Source organism: Musca domestica, unplaced genomic scaffold, assembly GCF_030504385.1.
Source record: "Musca domestica strain aabys unplaced genomic scaffold, Musca_domestica.polishedcontigs.V.1.1 80, whole genome shotgun sequence".
Taxonomy (NCBI): Eukaryota; Metazoa; Arthropoda; class Insecta; order Diptera; family Muscidae; genus Musca; species Musca domestica.
Genome location: NW_026712410.1, coordinates 3,079,881 through 3,099,251, shown reverse-complemented (window position 1 = coordinate 3,099,251; position 19,371 = coordinate 3,079,881). Strand labels below are relative to the sequence as shown.

Below are 19,371 nucleotides of genomic sequence, written 5' to 3'. Positions count from 1 at the left end.
TCAGAAGAGCCATTGTTTTCAAGGATGACCGCAATATATTTAGGGGTTGAAATGGACCAACCACTAAAAATGTTCCTGATTTTGGAGCCGTTAAAAGATCGCAAATAGAAACCAAAGGACTCGAGATCTCGCATGTAGTCAGGGTTAAGGACAGCGGTTAGAATGGACCACTACTTTTGTGTGCAAAAAATACGACATTACTTACAAGCAATATCCCAAATACACAAAAGACGAGCTTCTGGCTTTTTTTATGCTGTTTTCGTTGATGAATATATACAATATCGTAGTCAAGAAAATCATATATATGGGTCTAAATTTGTAGATGCATAGCGGCTTCTTACTTTTGGAGATGATCGCAAAATATTTAGGAGTTCAAATGAACCAAAAACAGAAAAAAATTCCTGATCACAAAATTGAAGTCAATCGACACGCCTGAGAAGAGAGTTAAGGACAGGGAAGAATTGTTGCATTTTGGATGACCATTGGATTATCTTCTATATTTTATATAACCACAGCTTACAGCACGACGGAGTGCGTAAATATTGGGCAAATGTCCCTGGTAAAAATGCTAAGGGTAATATCTGGGCAGTGCTCCGTGATATAATTTCAAAAGCGGAATCTTCCAAAATGGATTTGGACATAAGGAGGCTTCTAATATATTGTAGTGTTGTAGGGTATCACATGGTCGGCCCCGCACGACTATAGCCTTTGCTTACTTGTTTAATATGAACAAAGTTATATATAAATTTGTTATATGCGTAGCTTATATATGCTTCTCAAATATAAAAAAATGTCACCTAAAAAAACTTCAAATTCTACTAAATAAGTGCTTAAAATCATTCATAACAAACCATGGCGTTGTCAGACTCATCTTTATAAAAGGACGAAACGATTTTTTACAATGTCTCAATCTCAAATTATCCCATTAAATCGGAATACTCCAGTATGAATTAGTATGTACCTAGATGTATTAATTCGCAAATTATCATACGTAAAACAATTGTAATGATGTATTTTTAATAAATAGTCCATCTAATAGATTATACTGTTTGTCAATGTTTGATCTTGCTGTAATGAATATTATTTTCCCATTTTGTATACTGTAATGTCGTAAATAAAACTCAGTCCACTTGTATTTAAGTACATTATTGTGTAATATAATGAAAATTACTAGACGAATTGTAAAAGCATGAAACATATAATCAGATGTATTTATTTATTAAGGGCATCATAACCATTGGCCAAAAATTGTGTATTGACAAGTAGGGATCGATGACTTTTGTCTAGTTTACAATATATGAAATTCTGTAATCATGTTCAGAGTAATGCAAATATTCCCACGAATACTGTAGTTTTGTTATCAAGGTCCCTTATCACCTTGGTGGCTTGTCTCCATGATAGCTACAATATTGGGTTGAGTTCATTTTTGACATTCCGTGAATCTTTCATTCCGATCCCAACTGTCCATTTTTGGTAGCTTTCGATTTGCTGCACGCTAGTTATAATAGCCACAAAAATATGATGTGCTACGGTAATGTTTTATTTACTAAACTAAAACTGTTACTGTGTAATTTTCACAGAGCTGATATGGAGATGCCTGACGACAAGAAGGTAACATTCATCGTAACCGAAAACATTGATCTGCTGCCAGGGTCTATCGAATACAGAAAAACCAAAATAAAATTAAATTTACACAACAATCAAAGTTATGTAATGCTTAATTATTCCAGATTTTGTTTTTACTGACTGTGACTGCCAAATGTGCAGTGACATTGTCATAACAACAGCTAGTAAATCTTGAAGACTGTAACAAACCGACAGCAATTTTAAACGCTGATTATAATTATGGCTGTAACCTATTAATCATTAGTTATAATATTTTGATAAGAAGTGGTGGCTGTACGACTGTACAGGTGCAGTTTATTATACAATGCATTCTGCGTTTCGGATAAGCTGTTGTAAATGTTAAACTAATGCTCTCTTGGTTGACCTGCTATGTGCAGGTTTTTAACGTTTTTCTGAACATATTCATCGGTTTTTGGCAATCTCCTTTACCTTATTATCTTTATTTCTCTTAAGAGAATATTTCGATTTCCCCCGGAAATCATCTTCAGGGATCTGTTTTACAGAAAAACACAAATTACAAATAAGTAAAATTCTTTAAATTGAAATATGTTCAAGGCAAAACTTTTGTAGTGTATAATAATAATTTAGTGTTACATGATGAAAATAATAGATCAATGTAATTGCATTTAACTATGGCGTTACTTCATGTTCAGGTCTGTAAAAGTTATAAATAAGAAAATAAAATAATAAATAAAATAATAATGAGCAAGATTCTAAGGTGCTGTATATTTATTTTTTTATTATAGGTGCTTTCTGCGAAGAGGATGAAAAGCGATTTTTGGTAACTGTTATTAAAGATCTCTTGGGTTTATGCGAACAAAAGAAGGGTAAAGATAATAAAGCAATTATTGCATCGAATATTATGTACGTAGTTGGACAATATCCACGATTTTTGCGAGCACATTGGAAATTCTTGAAAACTGTTGTCAACAAACTTTTCGAATTCATGCACGAAACTCATGATGGTGTTCAGGACATGGCATGCGATACATTTATAAAAATAGCCATAAAATGTAGAAGATATTTTGTGACGATACAACCAAACGAGGCATGTACATTCATAGATGAAATATTGAGTACTATGAGCAGCATTATTTGTGATCTTCAACCACAACAGGTAACAGACTGAAATAATAGCTTTTTTTACAATATGATTGTATTTTTTATTACAGGTGCACACATTTTATGAAGCTGTTGGATATATGATATCGGCTCAAGTAGATCAAGTACAACAGGATATATTAATAGAAAAATACATGTTTTTGCCTAACCAAGTGTGGGATGAAATAATTTCACGCGCTTCTAAGAATGTGGATTTCCTCAAAAACATGACAGCTGTTAAGCAATTAGGAAGCATATTGAAAACAAATGTCGCAGCATGCAAAGCGCTAGGACATGCATACGTTATTCAGTTGGGTCGTATTTATCTAGATATGCTGAATGTGTATAAAATAACATCAGAAAACATTATTCAAGCTATTGAATTGAATGGCGTTAATGTCAATAATCAACCACTAATAAAGGCGATGCATGTTGTAAAAAAAGAGACCCTAAACCTCATATCAGAATGGGTATCGCGTTCTAACGACAATCAACTTGTTATGGATAACTTCATCCCTCCTTTGTTAGATGCGGTTCTCTTGGATTATCAGGTAATCTAGTGTAGATTTATTGTTTTAAACTAAATGCTTATAAAAGTATTTTACAGAGGTGCAAAGTACCATCAGCACGGGAACCAAAAGTTCTCTCATCTATGAGCGTTATAGTCCATAAACTGCGAAGTGACATTACGAATGAAGTGCCGAAAATTTTTGATGCGGTCTTTGAGTGTACTTTAGATATGATTAACAAAAACTTTGAGGATCATCCACAGCATCGCGTAAGCTTTTATGAGTTATTACAAGCAGTCAATGCCCATTGCTTCAAGGCATTCTTGAACATACCACCAGCACAATTCAAGTTAGTTTTTGATTCGGTTGTATGGGCATTTAAACATACCATGCGTAATGTTGCAGATACAGGCTTAAATATTTTATACAAGGTACGGTAACATATTTGTAAAATTAAAATTTGCACTGACGTATTACCGCGTATTACAGATGCTCCAAAATTTAGAACAACATCCAGCAGCTGCACAGAGTTTCTATCAGACGTATTTTACGGACATTTTGATGCAGATATTTCGGTTGTTACTGATACGTCACATACGGCTGGTCTTGGAAATCATGCAATTATTCTAGCTTATATGTTCTCGTTGGTAGAAAACAATAAGATTACTGTAAATCTTGGTCCAATACCAGACAATACAATTTCATACAAGAATATGTGGCTTCATTGCTCAAATCTGCATTCAGTCACTTGACAGACAACCAAATAAAGGTATTTGTTACGGGTCTATTCAATTTAGACGAAAATGTACAAGCATTTAAGGAGCACTTAAGAGATTTCTTAATTCAAATACGGGTAAGCACATATATACCGCGGTCATAAATTTGATGTAGTAACACTTTATGTCTAACGATAGGAAGTTACTGGGGAGGATGACTCTGATTTATATCTAGAAGAACGGGAAGCCGCCCTACGAGAAGCGCAAGAGAGTAAAATGTTAATGCAGCGCAACATACCAGGAATGCTAAATCCACATGAATTGCCAGAGGACATGCAGGACGAATAAGTTAATGTTGAATTCAAAATCTGCCCTTTGCAAACAAGAATATCAATGAACAGCAAATTTCAAATATTGGAAGTTTGTTAAAATATGATAAACATCAAGATTCGAGCGAAAGGATATAATGCCAGCATAACTGTATACACTATTCAGCAGCTAACATCTTGAGATCATATACAATATACACATATTTGAATATTCAACACTAAGCTCACCAATTCACATACGAACTTAACTACAGCAGTAACTTGTTTGTGTTTTTTGAATAACATAATAATGATAGAATGTACATTAAAAATTCAAAGAATTAAATTTAAATTTGCCCATTTAAAATAAAACTAAAAGAATTAAAAATAAAGATCAACAATAAACGACAACTCACAATCGATTTTTCAGGATAATGTATGTAGTAGTGTACATTGTTAAAATGTGTTAATAGCTTATAACACCATTTATCACCTTTCATATATTATAATTGTTTGTATGTGACCCAATGATTTTAATTATATTTTATCAGTTTGAATGCGATTAATATAGTTTTAATACGTATGAATGTATATGCTTTGATAATTATCAATGTAAAGATTAAAGCAAATTTCAAATTACCACTATTATCAAAGAATTAATGGAGTTAATCGCCGAATTCAAGTAATAGACCTTGAATAAAATTTTGGTTATAACACTATATCTTATTTACTTTGAACCGGTTTCTCGACTGCTTCGACTTTGATGTAAAACATAAAAGGCACAGTGGTTTAAAGTAAGTTTGTTATACATATTTTTCAACAATATTATTTCACAACAGAATGCTTAATCCCATTGTTGGTTTTATAGTGTAGTTGATTTTAGTAGATATATTTAAAAACAACACGTTTGACGTGTCTCTTACACCCCGAATACGTTCGCAATCCCAATAGAAGATGACCCAAATAATCAATGTAAACTAAAAGTTCCTTAGTTGTTGTTGTGCAGTAGTAGTACATGCATGTGTTGCGTTCTGCTAATCTGGTTCCAGCTCCAGGTTTAGAAATTCGACTACTTTAATGGGCTGTAGCCAGAGATCTTCTGGAGTGAGTCGGGTAGGTTTAACTGTGCAATTAAAGAGATACAGCGTATTGTGCGGCCTGTATTGCATGCCGGGCAGGCGTCACGCATATCTTCAGACGACTACCCATCCTGAACCAAACACCATTTTAGGTCTTTGCCTGAACGTAATTGCGCCAAAATTATCCTGGTTTGTATAGGCAGCTGACGTTCTTCAGCTGCAATGGATGGGGGGTGGACTCCGGGGACGGCATTCATGGATATGCTTCCACTGCGTAGCACTAGTATTCGCAGACTACTGAAGCCGCATAGCAGACCACAGACCGACCTATCGCGTTATAAGAGGTCAACAAGGTTTCTTTGTCCGCACCCCAAGTGCTGCCGGCTAGCGCCTTGAGGACCTTGTACTACTTTTCATCTTGCCGCAGATAGCTGTGGCTTGCGCGGACGACTTGAACATGCTGTCGAACGTGATTCCAAGAATCTTGGGGTAGTTCGTGGTCGGTATTAGAATCCCCTCGACCTGAACATTCAGCTGTGTTCTCATCTCCGCAGACCATGTGGTAAAGAGTGTGGCCGTTGATTTCGTGGCGGATATTTTCATATTCCTTCGCTGGAAGTATGCGGCAAATTCCGTGAGATAGGGGTTCAGCCTTTCGCATATGTCATCGACCACTGGGCCCGACGCAATGATCGTACAATCATCCGCATACGTTACGATCTCAATGACGCCTGGAGGGCGAGGAATTCCGGAAAGGTAAAGGTTAAACAGTTCCGGAGATATCACACCACCTTGGGGAACTCCCTGTTTCACTCAACGGCTTTGGACTTCTTGTTTCGGAATTCCACGTACGACTGGCGTCCACACATATAGTTGATTATCCAACGTTCAAACTTGGCCCGCAGGGTAGTTCTCCTGCACGTCCTCAGACAGTGTGGCATGATTGACCGTATCAAATGCCTTTGATAGGTCAATGGCTATCAACACTGTTCTGTCACACGGCCTGTTCTGGTTCAGTCCTCTACTAATATGTGTGAAATGACGTGTAATGCTGTTGTGGACGGAATCCGTGCTGGTGGTTGGCAACTGTATAGCTTTCTCCAATGCTGGGGAGGAGTAAAGCCTCAAGAGTCTTAGCTACTGGCGACAAAAAGCGAAATCGGCCTGTACGGTTCGCCTTTGCTTCAGTAGCGGAACCACCCAACCCATTTCCAGGTTTCGGGTATTATGTGGATGGCTAGCGACAAATGAGAACTTTCGTTAAGTACTCGACTCCCGGCGTATCCAGCTGCTTAACATTACCACTGAGATTCCGTCCGGGCCCAACGCTTTGGATGACTTAGCATTACGGATGACATTTGCAACATCACCCATCGTAAACTGTGGTGGTTCCTCCTCAGCAGGAAGAGATCTGATACGACGTAGTACTCTTCGCTTCGCCCTATCGCTCTCGGGGTGCTCGACAAATTGTCGGTTAAAATACTCCGCGCACCTCTTCTTTTTTCCAGGGTTCGAGAGCGACTTAACCGTTGCCCACAGCTTACTCATATCGGTTCCAATGTCGCAGCACTTCAGATGGTGTAGCCACTTTTTCCTCTTATGCTCCAACCAACTGTTGACTTCCACTGTCAAATCACTGATTCTAGGATCAGTAGGGTTGGTACGACGGAGATCATCACGCTCGTTTGCTAATCCCGCTGCCTCTGATGGGAAGTTTGGTCTTAGTTTGGAGAGTGGGTAGGTTTGGCGGTGCAATTGAAGAGGTGCAGCGTATTGTGCCGGGCAGATGTCACGCACACCTTCGTCAATCGTGCGCAATACGTATTGAGACGACCGCACCATCCTGAACGTAATTGCGCCAAAACTGCCCTGGTTTGTCTAGGCAGCTGACGCTGTTCAGCTGCAACGGAGGGGGGGGGGGGGGGGGGGGGGGGGTGGATTACATGGACGGCGTTCATCAAGCAGGTACTGCACCGAAAGCATATGATTATGCTGACGTAAGGGAAAGGTTTTCGCCTCCTTCATGGAACAGGAACGCTTATCCCCCACTTATACTTGTAGTGCGATCATTCGCAATATGTTGTAGGCTGCAATTTTCATTCAGCTTGGTTTCCTGTACCGCTGCGATCTTAATATTCCTCCGATTCATAAATTCCAATATATAATCTATTTTGTCCGTTGTAATTGAATTGCAAGAACGATGTACAATCCAGAGTTGGAACAGCAACATGTGGCGTAAGATACTGCGGTATTGGTTGCTGTTCGGGAGACTGCTGTGGAGTTCCATTCTCCGGCGACGACTCTGAAGGGGACGACGAAGACATGGACTCGCTGGGGACTACGCTATTGCAGCCAGCGTTCGAAAATAAACAGTATGGTACTGTACCGTAGTGTTCTGTACCGTTCGAGGTGGAGTGGTACACAAAGATAATGTACCGTACCGGAGCACAACCCTACGATTTTTTAATGCTCCGATTGCGAAACACCAATTTTTTTTAGTGCTCCGACTCCAGAACACTACGACCATCATTGTGTTCCGGTACAACATCACTAAAGTACTTTTGTGGTAGTGTACCAGTACACTACCGCTAACTTTTTTTTTGGTGATACAGTACCGGAACAGTACACTATGTTTGTGTACTGTTTATTTTCGAACGCTGATTGCAGCACGTCCCAACACAGTCCCTTTATCTGTAGTCTGGCAAACGTCTTAGTCCGGAACAGTTCATGAAGTGCACCCATTTTCTACATCCATTACATCGCACCGAAACAGATATGTGGTGTATGACGTTCTGACAAACTGAGCAAAACTAAGATCCGGAGCAAGCATTCCGGGATATACAAACATGTACATACTGGGTTGGCAGCCGCTGCCCGAAACTGGGATGTTGTTGTTCCGGGTCAATCCGGTATCGTAGAACCCGCTGCCGTGGGATTGATTTTTTTTAATTATAAAAAAAAAATTTTAAATTATATGGAACAAATTTTTTATTTATTTGATATTTTCCCTCAATATTAAAATAAGTTAAATAGCGTGAAAAATGAATGAAATACCTTTTTTCTTTAAAAAATATGACCCAAATTGTTCAATCTATAAATTTTATGGTAAAAGTGGTTAATATTGCACGTTTTCTTAAATGATTGACTTTGAAAAAAAAATATTTTCAAGACAACAGACAAATATACATACATAACTACACAAAATTGGCAGATGTTTACATGCATGGCTCAATAAGAAAGGTTGGTCAACTTCAAAGAAACTGGAAAATGCAACTCTGTGCTGGGGTCTTGTAGAGTCAACTAGACTTTTAAATATGCAACAGTTGACTTTGTTTTTTTTGGTCTGTCCATGTATTTTTGTAAACAAAGTACAGTTCGCATTTATTGCCCTATCCTGATGAAAGTTTTCACAGATCATTTGTTTGGCCCAAGGACGAACCCTATTGAAATTGGAGATAATCGGTCAAAATTTAGATATAGCTCCCATATATATATTCGTCCGCACATACAACCAAATTAGGCCTGAAAATAAGTATGCCAAATTTGATCGAAATCGGTTCAGATATAGCTATGCTTCCATATATATTGTTCATCCGATTTGTTATTTTTGTCCTCCACAGCGGCAATATGCACTCTGTAACAACAATATTTGGGGAAATATAGCAAATATAGCTCAGAAATACATTTGCTAAATTTTATTGAGATTGGTTCAGATTTGGTTATAGCTCCCATATATAACTTCGTCCGATTTACTTTTTATTGTGCACCAAACGTCTAATATTCGTCTAAATGGAATGGAATTTGGCACTTACGACCGAATTGAGTCTAGAAGCTAGTATGTCAAATTTGGTGAAGATCGGTTCAGATATAGCTATAGCTCCCATATATATTGTTCATCCGAAACTTTAAATTATAATTATAATCATAGCGTGTATGATTGAACTCTCCCATAAAAACTTTCTATTGTTATGTGGAGCTCTACTAAATTAGCAAAGTGGTGTAGGGTATCATAAAGTCGGCCCCGCCCGACTTTAAGACTTTCTATACTGGTTTTTATATCGGGGAACGCCCGCAAAACAAGAATGGAATTTCGGGGTTATTCTACAAGATGAAATCTAAAATAGTAGGACAATACAGTTTTATCTCAAAATTGTAAAATATTTTACCCATTTACGTCAAAAATTAGCATTTATTTTGCAACCAAATTTAAAATAATTTCAAATTATTGTATTTTTTATTCAAAGCAATACATAAATATACACAAAATGTGTGTAAGTTTGTCAGAATAAGGCACCAAAAGAAAAAACAGCAGCGAAAAAGCAACAGCAAAAAGCAGCTAAGTTCGGCCAGGCCGAACTTTTAATGCCCTCCACCATTGGAAACAAATTTGAACATTTACAAAAAATAAAATCTTTAAAAAATTCTGTTAAAATTTTAAAATCCCGAATATAGCCGTTATATTGGGGTCTTTACGACGTGGACCTACAGAGGCATTGTTTGTCATAAGCCATTACCATATTCAAATTCGAAACTTGAAATAAACGGTGAATAATGTAGCTAAAATCATCAAAATATCAAAATATATCAGCTTCGTTATATCGGAGCTGTGCGAAGACCTGGAACACATAGATAATTTTCTGTCATAGGCTGTAACACCCATTACGAACTTCAAATACGACATCTCAAACAATTTCGGTGGGTATTGTACCTAAAATCGTCAAACTACCGAATATAGGGAGGTACTGATATGGGCCTATACGAAGACCTGGATCTGCAAGACAATTTTCTGTCACAGACTGTAGTTCCCATTACGAACTCTAAATACGTAATTTGAAACTATTCTGGTGAATAATGACGCTAAAATCATCAAAATACCGAATATTGGGAGGGTACCGTTATATGGGGGCTATACGAAGACGTGAACCTGCACAGACAATTTTCTTTCATAGGCTTTAGTATCCATTACGAATTTCAAATTCCAAATTTGAAACAATTCCGGTTAATAATGTCGCTAAAATCATCAAAATATCAATATCGGGAGGTACCGTTATATGGGGGCTATATGAAAACGTGGACCTACATGGCCCATTACGAACTGAACCTGCCTACTGGAACTGAACCTTCTATCTCAATTCGTTCGAAAGATAGAGTTATTACAATAGACAGACGGACATCGCTAAATCGACTTAGAATTTTACGCTAATCAAGACTATATAGTTTGTTGGGTCTGACATGAGTATTTCGATTAGTTACAAACGGAATGACAAAGTTAATATACCCTCCATAGTATGGTGTAGGGTATAAAAATAGGGGGTAGATTTGTTCTACCTTCTGTAATGTAAACAAGATCAGCAGACTGTCATCTATCTATCTATGTACATGTAGGGTTTACAAGAAATCAAATTATATTTATGATATCGTACTTATTTTGTTGTTTATAGTTTGACTTAATCCCGTTGTTGTGGCCTATTATAAGCGATTGCTACTGGATAATAATAATGTTTATATCGAAGGAGTTGAATTTAGTCGCACCAGAGGAAAAATTTCCCCTAAGAAAACCCTACAGAACTTATGCTTCAACATTACCATTGAGATTCCGTCCGGGCCCAACGCTTTGGATGACTTAGCATTACGGATGACATTTGCAACATCACCCATCGTAAACTGTGGTGGTTCCTCCTCGGCAGGAAGAGATCTGATACGACGTAGTACTCTTCGCTTCGCCCTATCGCTCTCGGGGTGCTCGACAAATTGTCGGTTAAAATACTCCGCGCACCTCTTCTTTTTCCAGGGTTCGAGAGCGACTTAACCGTTGCCCACAGCTTTCTCATATCGGTTCCAATGTCGCAGCACTTCAGATGGTGTAGCCACTTTTTCCTCTTATGCTCCTGTACCAACCGGTTGACTTCCACTGTCAAATCACTGATTCTAGGATCAGTAGGGTTGGTACGACGGAGATCATCACGCTCGTTTGCTAATCCCGCTGCCTCTGCTGGGAAGTTTGGTCTTAGTTTGGAGAGTTGGGTAGGTTTGGCGGTGCAATTGAAGAGGTGCAGCGTATTGTGCCGGGCAGATGTCACGCACATCTTCGTCAATCGTGCGCAATACGTATTGAGACGACCGCACCATCTGAACGTAATTGCGCCAAAACTGCCCTGGTTTGTCTAGGCAGCTGACGCTGTTCAGCTGCAAAAAATAAAATCTTTAAAAATTCTGTTAAAATTTTAAAAATCCCGAATATAGCCGTTATATTGGGGTCTTTACGACGTGGACCTACAGAGGCATTGTTTGTCATAAGCCATTACCATATTCAAATTCGAAACTTGAAATAAACGGTGAATAATGTAGCTAAAATCATCATAATATCATATATAGGGAGGTACCATTATATCGGAGCTGTGCGAAGACCTGGAACAACATAGATAATTTTCTTTCATAGGCTGTAACACCCATTACGAACTTCAAATACGACATCTCAAACAATTTCGGTGGGTATTGTACCTAAAATCGTCAAACTACCGAATATAGGGAGGTACTGATATGGGCCTATACGAAGACCTGGATCTGCAAGACAATTTTCTGTCACAGACTGTAGTTCCCATTACGAACTTTAAATACGTAATTTGAAACTATTCTGGTGAATAATGACGCTAAAATCATCAAAATACCGAATATTGGGAGGTACCGTTATATGGGGGCTATACGAAGACGTGAACCTGCACAGACAATTTTCTTTCATAGGCTTTAGTATCCATTACGAATTTCAAATTCCAAATTTGAAACAATTCCGGTTAATAATGTCGCTAAAATCATCAAAATATCAAATATCGGGAGGTACCGTTATATGGGGGCTATATGAAAACGTGGACCTACATGGCTCATTTACGAACTGAACCTGCCTACTGGAACCTGAACCTTCTATCTCAATTCGTTCGAAAGATAGAGTAATTACAACAGACAGACGGACATCGCTAAATCGACTTAGAATTTTACGCTAATCAAGACTATATATAGTTTGTTGGGTCTGACATGAGTATTTCGATTAGTTACAAACGGAATGACAAAGTTAATATACCCTCCATAGTATGGTGTAGGGTATAAAAATAGGGGGTAGATTTGTTCTACCTTCTGTAATGTAAACAAGATCAGCAGACTGTCATCTATCTATCTATGTACATGTAGGGTTTACAAGAAATCAAATTATATTTATGATAACGTACTTATTTTGTTGTTTATAGTTTGACTTAATCCCTTTGTTGTGGCCTATTATAAGCGATTGCTACTGGATAATAATAATGTTTATATCGAAGGAGTTGAATTTAGTCGCACCAGAGGAAAATTTCCCCTATGAAAACCCTACAGAACTTATGCTTCAACATTACCATTGAGATTCCGTCCGGGCCCAACGCTTTGGATGACTTAGCATTATGGATGACATTTGCAACATCACCCATCGTAAACTGTGGTGGTTCCTCCTCGGCAGGAAGAGATCTGATACGACGTAGTACTCTTCGCTTCGCCCTATCGCTCTCGGGGTGCTCGACAAATTGTCGGTTAAAATACTCCGCGCACCTCTTCTTTTTCCAGGGTTCGAGAGCGACTTAACCGTTGCCCACAGCTTACTCATATCGGTTCCAATGTCGCAGCACTTCAGATGGTGTAGCCACTTTTTCCTCTTATGCTCCTGTACCAACCGGTTGACTTCCACTGTCAAATCACTGATTCTAGGATCAGTAGGGTTGGTACGACGGAGATCATCACGCTCGTTTGCTAATCCCGCTGCCTCTGCTGGGAAGTTTGGTCTTAGTTTGGAGAGTTGGGTAGGTTTGGCGGTGCAATTGAAGAGGTGCAGCGTATTGTGCCGGGCAGATGTCACGCACATCTTCGTCAATCGTGCGCAATACGTATTGAGACGACCGCACCATCCTGAACGTAATTGCGCCAAAACTGCCCTGGTTTGTCTAGGCAGCTGACGCTGTTCAGCTGCAACGGAGGGGGGGGGGGGGGGTGGATTCCATGGACGGCGTTCATCAAGCAGGTACTGCACCGAAAGCATATGATTATGCTGACGTAAGGGAAAGGTTTTCGCCTCCTTCATGGAACAGGAACGCTTATCCCCCACCTCCACTTGTACTGCGATCATTCGCAATATGTTGTAGGCTGCAATTTTCATTCAGCTTGGTTTCCTGTACCGCTGCGATCTTAATATTCCTCCGATTCATAAATTCCAATATATAATCTATTTTGTCCGTTGTAATTGAATTGCAAGAACGATGTACAATCCAGAGTTGGAACAGCAACATGTGGCGTAAGATACTGCGGTATTGGTTGCTGTTCGGGAGACTGCTGTGGAGTTCCATTCTCCGGCGACGACTCTGAAGGGGACGACGAAGACATGGACTCGCTGGGGACTACGCTATTGCAGCCAGCGTTCGAAAATAAACAGTATGGTACTGTACCGTAGTGTTCTGTACCGTTCGAGGTGGAGTGGTACACAAAGATAATGTACCGTACCGGAGCACAACCCTACGATTTTTAATGCTCCGATTGCGAAACACTAAGTTTTTTTAGTGCTCCGACTCCAGAACACTACGACCATCATTGTGTTCCGGTACAACATCACTAAAGTATTTTTAGTGGGAGTGTACCAGTACACTACCGCTAACTTTTTTTAGTGATACAGGACCGGAACAGTACACTATGTTTGTGTACTGTTTATTTTCGAAAGCTGATTGCAGCACCTCGCAACACAGTCCCTTTATCTGTAGTCTGGCAAACGTCTTAGTCCGGAACAACTCTTGAAGCGCACCCATTTTCTACATCCATTACATCGCACCGAAACAGATATGTGGTGGATGACGTTCTGACAAACTGAGCAGAACTAAGATCCGGAGCAAGCATTCCGGGATATACAAACATGTACATACTGGGTTGGCATCCGCTGCCCGAAACTGGGATGTTGTTGTTCCGGGTCAATCCGGTATCGTAGAACCCGCTGCCGTGGGATTGATTTTTTTCTTGCAAAGCCTACATGCAATAAATGAATATATTTTTTATCTATTGTTTTGTTTGACGAATCAGTTTTTGTAAAATAATAGAAACACAGCCCTGAGGCAAAGCCCGTCAGAATTGTTTAAAATTATATGGAACAAATTTTTTATTTATTTGATATTTTCCCTCAATATTAAAATAAGTTAAATAGCGTGAAAAATGAATGAAATACCTTTTTTTTTCTTTAAAAAATATGACCCAAATTGTTCAATCTATAAATTTTATGGTAAAAGTGGTTAATATTGCACGTTTCTTAAAATGATTGATTTTGAAAAAAAAAAATATTTTTAAGACAACAGACAAACATACATACATAACATACACAAAATTGGCAGATGATTACATGCATGGCTCAATAAGAAAGGTTGGTCAACTTCAAAGAAACTGGAAAAATGCAACTCTGTGCTGGGGTCTTGTAGTGTCAACTAGACTTTTAAATATGCAACAGTTGGCTTTGTTTTTTTTTAATTATACCCTACACATAGTGGTCAGGGTATTGTGTCTTTGTGCATTTGTTTGTAACATGCAAAAGGAAACGAGATAGACCCATAGTTCCTTTTGATGATCTGCATAGAATCATATTCTGAGTCGAATTATGCATGTCCGTCCGTCCGTCTGTCCGTATGTCTGTCCATGTATTTTTGTAAACAAAGTACAGTTCGCATTTATTGCCCTATCCAGATGAAAGTTTTCACAGATCATTTGTTTGGCCCAAGGACGAACCCTATTGAAATTGGAGATAATCGGTCAAAATTTAGATATAGCTCCCATATATATCTTCGTCCGATTTGCCTTTATTGGCACCAAACGTGTAATATCAGCCCGAATAGTATGGAATTTTGCACATACAACCAAATTAGGCCTGAAAATAAGTATGCCAAATTTGATCGAAATCGGTTCAGATATAGCTATGCTTCCATATATATTGTTCATCCGATTTGTTATTTTTGTCCTCCACAGCCGCAATATGCACTCTGTAACAACAATATTTGGGGAAATATAGCAAATATAGCTCAGAAATACATTTGCTAAATTTTATTGAGATCGGTTCAGATTTGGATATAGCTCCCATATATAACTTCGTCCTTTTACTTTTTATTGTGCACCAAACGTCTAATATTCGTCTAAATGGAATGGAATTTGGCACTTACAACCGGCCCTTTCTATACTGGTTTTTATATCGTGGAACGCCCACAAAACAAGAATGGAATTTCGGGGTTATTCTACAAGATGAAATCTAAAATAGTAGGACAATACAGTTTTATCTCAAAATTGTAAAATATTTTACCCATTTACGTCAAAAATTAGCATTTATTTTGCAACCAAATTTAAATAATTTCAAATTATTGTATTTTTTATTCAAGCAATACATAAATATACACAAAATGTGTATAAGTTTTGTCAGAATAAGGCACCAAAAGCAACAGCTAAGTTCGGCCAGGCCGAACTTTTAATGCCCTCCACCATTGGAAACGAATTTGAACATTTACAAAAAATAAAATCTTTAAAAAATTCTGTTAAAATTTTAAAAATCCCGAATATAGCCATTATATTGGGTCTTTACGACGTGGACCTACAGAGGCATTGTTTGTCATAAGCCATTACCATATTCAAATTCGAAACTTGAAATAAACGGTGAATAATGTAGCTAAAATCATCATAATATCATATATAGGGAGGTACCGTTATATCGGAGCTGTCCGAAGACCTGGAACAACATAGATAATTTTCTGTCATAGGCTGTAACACCCATTACGAACACCCAACGACATATCAAACAATTTCGGTGGGTATTGTACCTAAAATCGTCAAACTACCGAATATAGGGAGGTACTGATATGGGCCTATACGAAGACCTGGATCTGCAAGACAATTGTCTGTCACAGACTGTAGTTCCCATTACGAACTCTAAATACGTAATTTGAAACTATTCTGGTGAATAATGACGCTAAAATCATCAAAATACCGAATATTGAGAGGTACCGTTATATGGGGGCTATACGAAGACGTGAACCTGCACAGACAATTTTCTTTCATAGGCTTTAGTATCCATTACGAATTTCAAATTCCAAATTTGAAACAATTCCGGTTAATAATGTCGCTAAAATCATTAAAATATCAAATATCGGGAGGTACCGTTATATGGGGGCTATATGAAAACGTGGACCTACATGGCCCATTTACGAACTGAACCTGCCTACTGGAACTGAACCTTCTATCTCAATTCGTTCGAAAGATAGAGTAATTACAATAGACAGACGGACATCGCTAAATCGACTTAGAATTTTACGCTAATCAAGACTATATATAGTTTGTTGGGTCTGACATGAGTATTTCGATTAGTTACAAACGGAATGACAAAGTTAATATACCCTCCATAGTATGGTGGAGGGTATAAAAATAGGGGGTAGATTTGTTCTACCTTCTGTAATGTAAACAAGATCAGCAGACTGTCATCTATCTATCTATGTACATGTAGGGTTTACAAGAAATCAAATTATATTTATGATAACGTACTTATTTTGTTGTTTATAGTTTGACTTAATCCCGTTGTTGTGGCCTATTATAAGCGATTGCTACTGGATAATAATAATGTTTATATCGAAGGAGTTGAATTTAGTCGCACCAGAGGAAAATTTCCCCTAAGAAAACCCTACAGAACTTATGCTTCAACATTACCATTGAGATTCCGTCCGGGCCCAACGCTTTGGATGACTTAGCATTACGGATGACATTTGCAACATCACCCATCGAAACTGTGGTGGCTCCTCCTCGGCAGGAAGAGATCTGATACGACGTAGTACTCTTCACTTCGCCCTATCGCTCTCGGGGTGCTCGACAAATTGTCGGTTAAAATACTCCGCGCACCTCTTCTTTTTTCCAGGGTTCGAGAGCGACTTAACCGTTGCCCACAGCTTACTCATATCGGTTCCAATGTCGCAGCACTTCAGATGGTGTAGCCACTTTTTCCTCTTATGCTCCTGTACCAACCGGTTGACTTCCACTGTCAAATCACTGATTCTAGGATCAGTAGGGTTGGTACGACGGAGATCATCACACTCGTTTGCTAATCCCGCTGCCTCTGCTGGGAAGTTTGGTCTTAGTTTGGAGAGTTGGGTAGGTTTGGCGGTGCAATTGAAGAGGTGCAGCGTATTGTGCCGGGCAGATGTCACGCACATCTTCGTCAATCGTGCGCAATACGTATTGAGACGACCGCACCATCCTGAACGTAATTGCGCCAAAACTGCCCTGGTTTGTGTAGGCAGCTGACGCTGTTCAGCTGCAACGGAGGGGGTGGGGGTGGATTCCATGGACGGCGTTCATCAAGCAAGTACTGCACCGAAAGCATATGATTATGCTGACGTAAGGGAAAGGTTTTCGCCTCCTTCATGGAACAGGAACGCTTATCCGCCACCTCCACTTGTAGTGCGATCATTCGCAATATGTTGTAGGCTGCAATTTTCATTCAGCTTGGTTTCCTGTACCGCTGCGATCTTAATATTCCTCCGATTCATAAATTCCAATATATAATCTATTTTGTCCGTTGTAATTGAATTGCAAGAACGATGTACAATCCAGAGTTGGAACAGCAACATGTGGCGTAAGATACAGCGGTATTGGTTGCCGTTCGGGAGACTGCTGTGGAGTTCCATTCTCCGGCGACGACTCTGGAGGAGACGACGAAGACATGGACTCGCTGGGGACTACGCTATTGCAGCCAGCGTTCGAAAATAAACAGTATGGTACTGTACCGTAGTGTTCTGTACCGTTCGAGGTGGAGTGGTACACAAAGATAATGTACCGTACCGGAGCACAACCCTACGATTTTTAATGCTCCGATTGCGAAACACTAAGTTTTTTTAGTACTCCGACTCCAGAACACTACGACCATCATTGTGTTCCGGTACAACATCACTAAAGTATTTTTAGTGGGAGTGTACCAGTACACTACCGCTAACTTTTTTTAGTGATACAGTACCGGAACAGTACACTATGTTTGTGTACTGTTTATTTTCGAACGCTGATTGCAGCACGTCGCAACACAGTCCCTTTATCTGTAGTCTGGCAAACGTCTTAGTCCGGAACAGTTCTTGAAGTGCACCCATTTTCTACATCCATTACATCGCACCGAAACAGATATGTGGTGGATGACGTTCTGACAAACTGAGCAGAACTAAGATCCGGAGCAAGCATTCCGGGATATACAAACATGTACATACTGGGTTGGCAGCCGCTGCCCGAAACTGGGATGTTGTTGTTCCGGGTCAATCCGGTATCGTAGAACCCGCTGCCGTGGGATTGATTTTTTTAATTATAAAAAAAAATTTAAAATTATATGGAACAAATTTTTTATTTATTTGATATTTTCCCTCAATATTAAAATGAGTTAAATAGCGTGAAAAATGAATGAAATACCTTTTTTTTTTTAAAAATATGACCCAAATTGTTCAATCTATAAATTTTATGGTAAAAGTGGTTAATATTGCACGTTTCTTAAAATGATTGATTTTGAAAAAAAAAAAAAATATTTTTCAAGACAACAGACAAATATACATACATAACATACACAAAATTGGCAGATGTTTACATGCATGGCTCAATAAGAAAGGTTGGTCAACTTCAAAGAAACTGGAAAAATGCAACTCTGTGCTGGGGTCTTGTAGTGTCAACTAGACTTTTAAATATGCAACAGTTGGCTTTGTTTTTTTTTTTAATTATACCCTACACATAGTGGTCAGGGTATTGTGTCTTTGTGCATTTGTTTGTAACATGCAAAAGGAAACGAGATAGACCCATAGTTCCTTTTGATGATCTGCATAGAATCATATTCTGAGTCGAATTATGCATGTCCGTCCGTCCGTCTGTCCGTATGTCTGTCCATGTATTTTTGTAAACAAAGTACAGTTCGCATTTATTGCCCTATCCAGATTAAAGTTTTCACAGATCATTTGTTTGGCCCAAGGACGAACCCTATTGAAAT

The 19,371-nt window shown here is 38.8% G+C and overlaps 1 protein-coding gene across 1 annotated transcript; it reads left to right on the top strand.

Moving 5' to 3' along the window:
• Positions 1-2,320: 2,320 nt before the first annotated feature.
• Positions 2,321-4,671, top strand: LOC131806653 (exportin-1-like; the record flags this gene model as incomplete). Its single annotated transcript, XM_059131192.1, is given in 7 exon segments — positions 2,321-2,743; positions 2,799-3,278; positions 3,335-3,667; positions 3,726-3,807; positions 3,810-3,932; positions 3,935-4,089; positions 4,151-4,671. Coding segments are annotated over 7 exon segments (1,746 nt in total), but the record flags the coding sequence as incomplete, so codon positions are not given.
• Between the last annotated feature and the right edge of the window lie 14,700 nt (positions 4,672-19,371).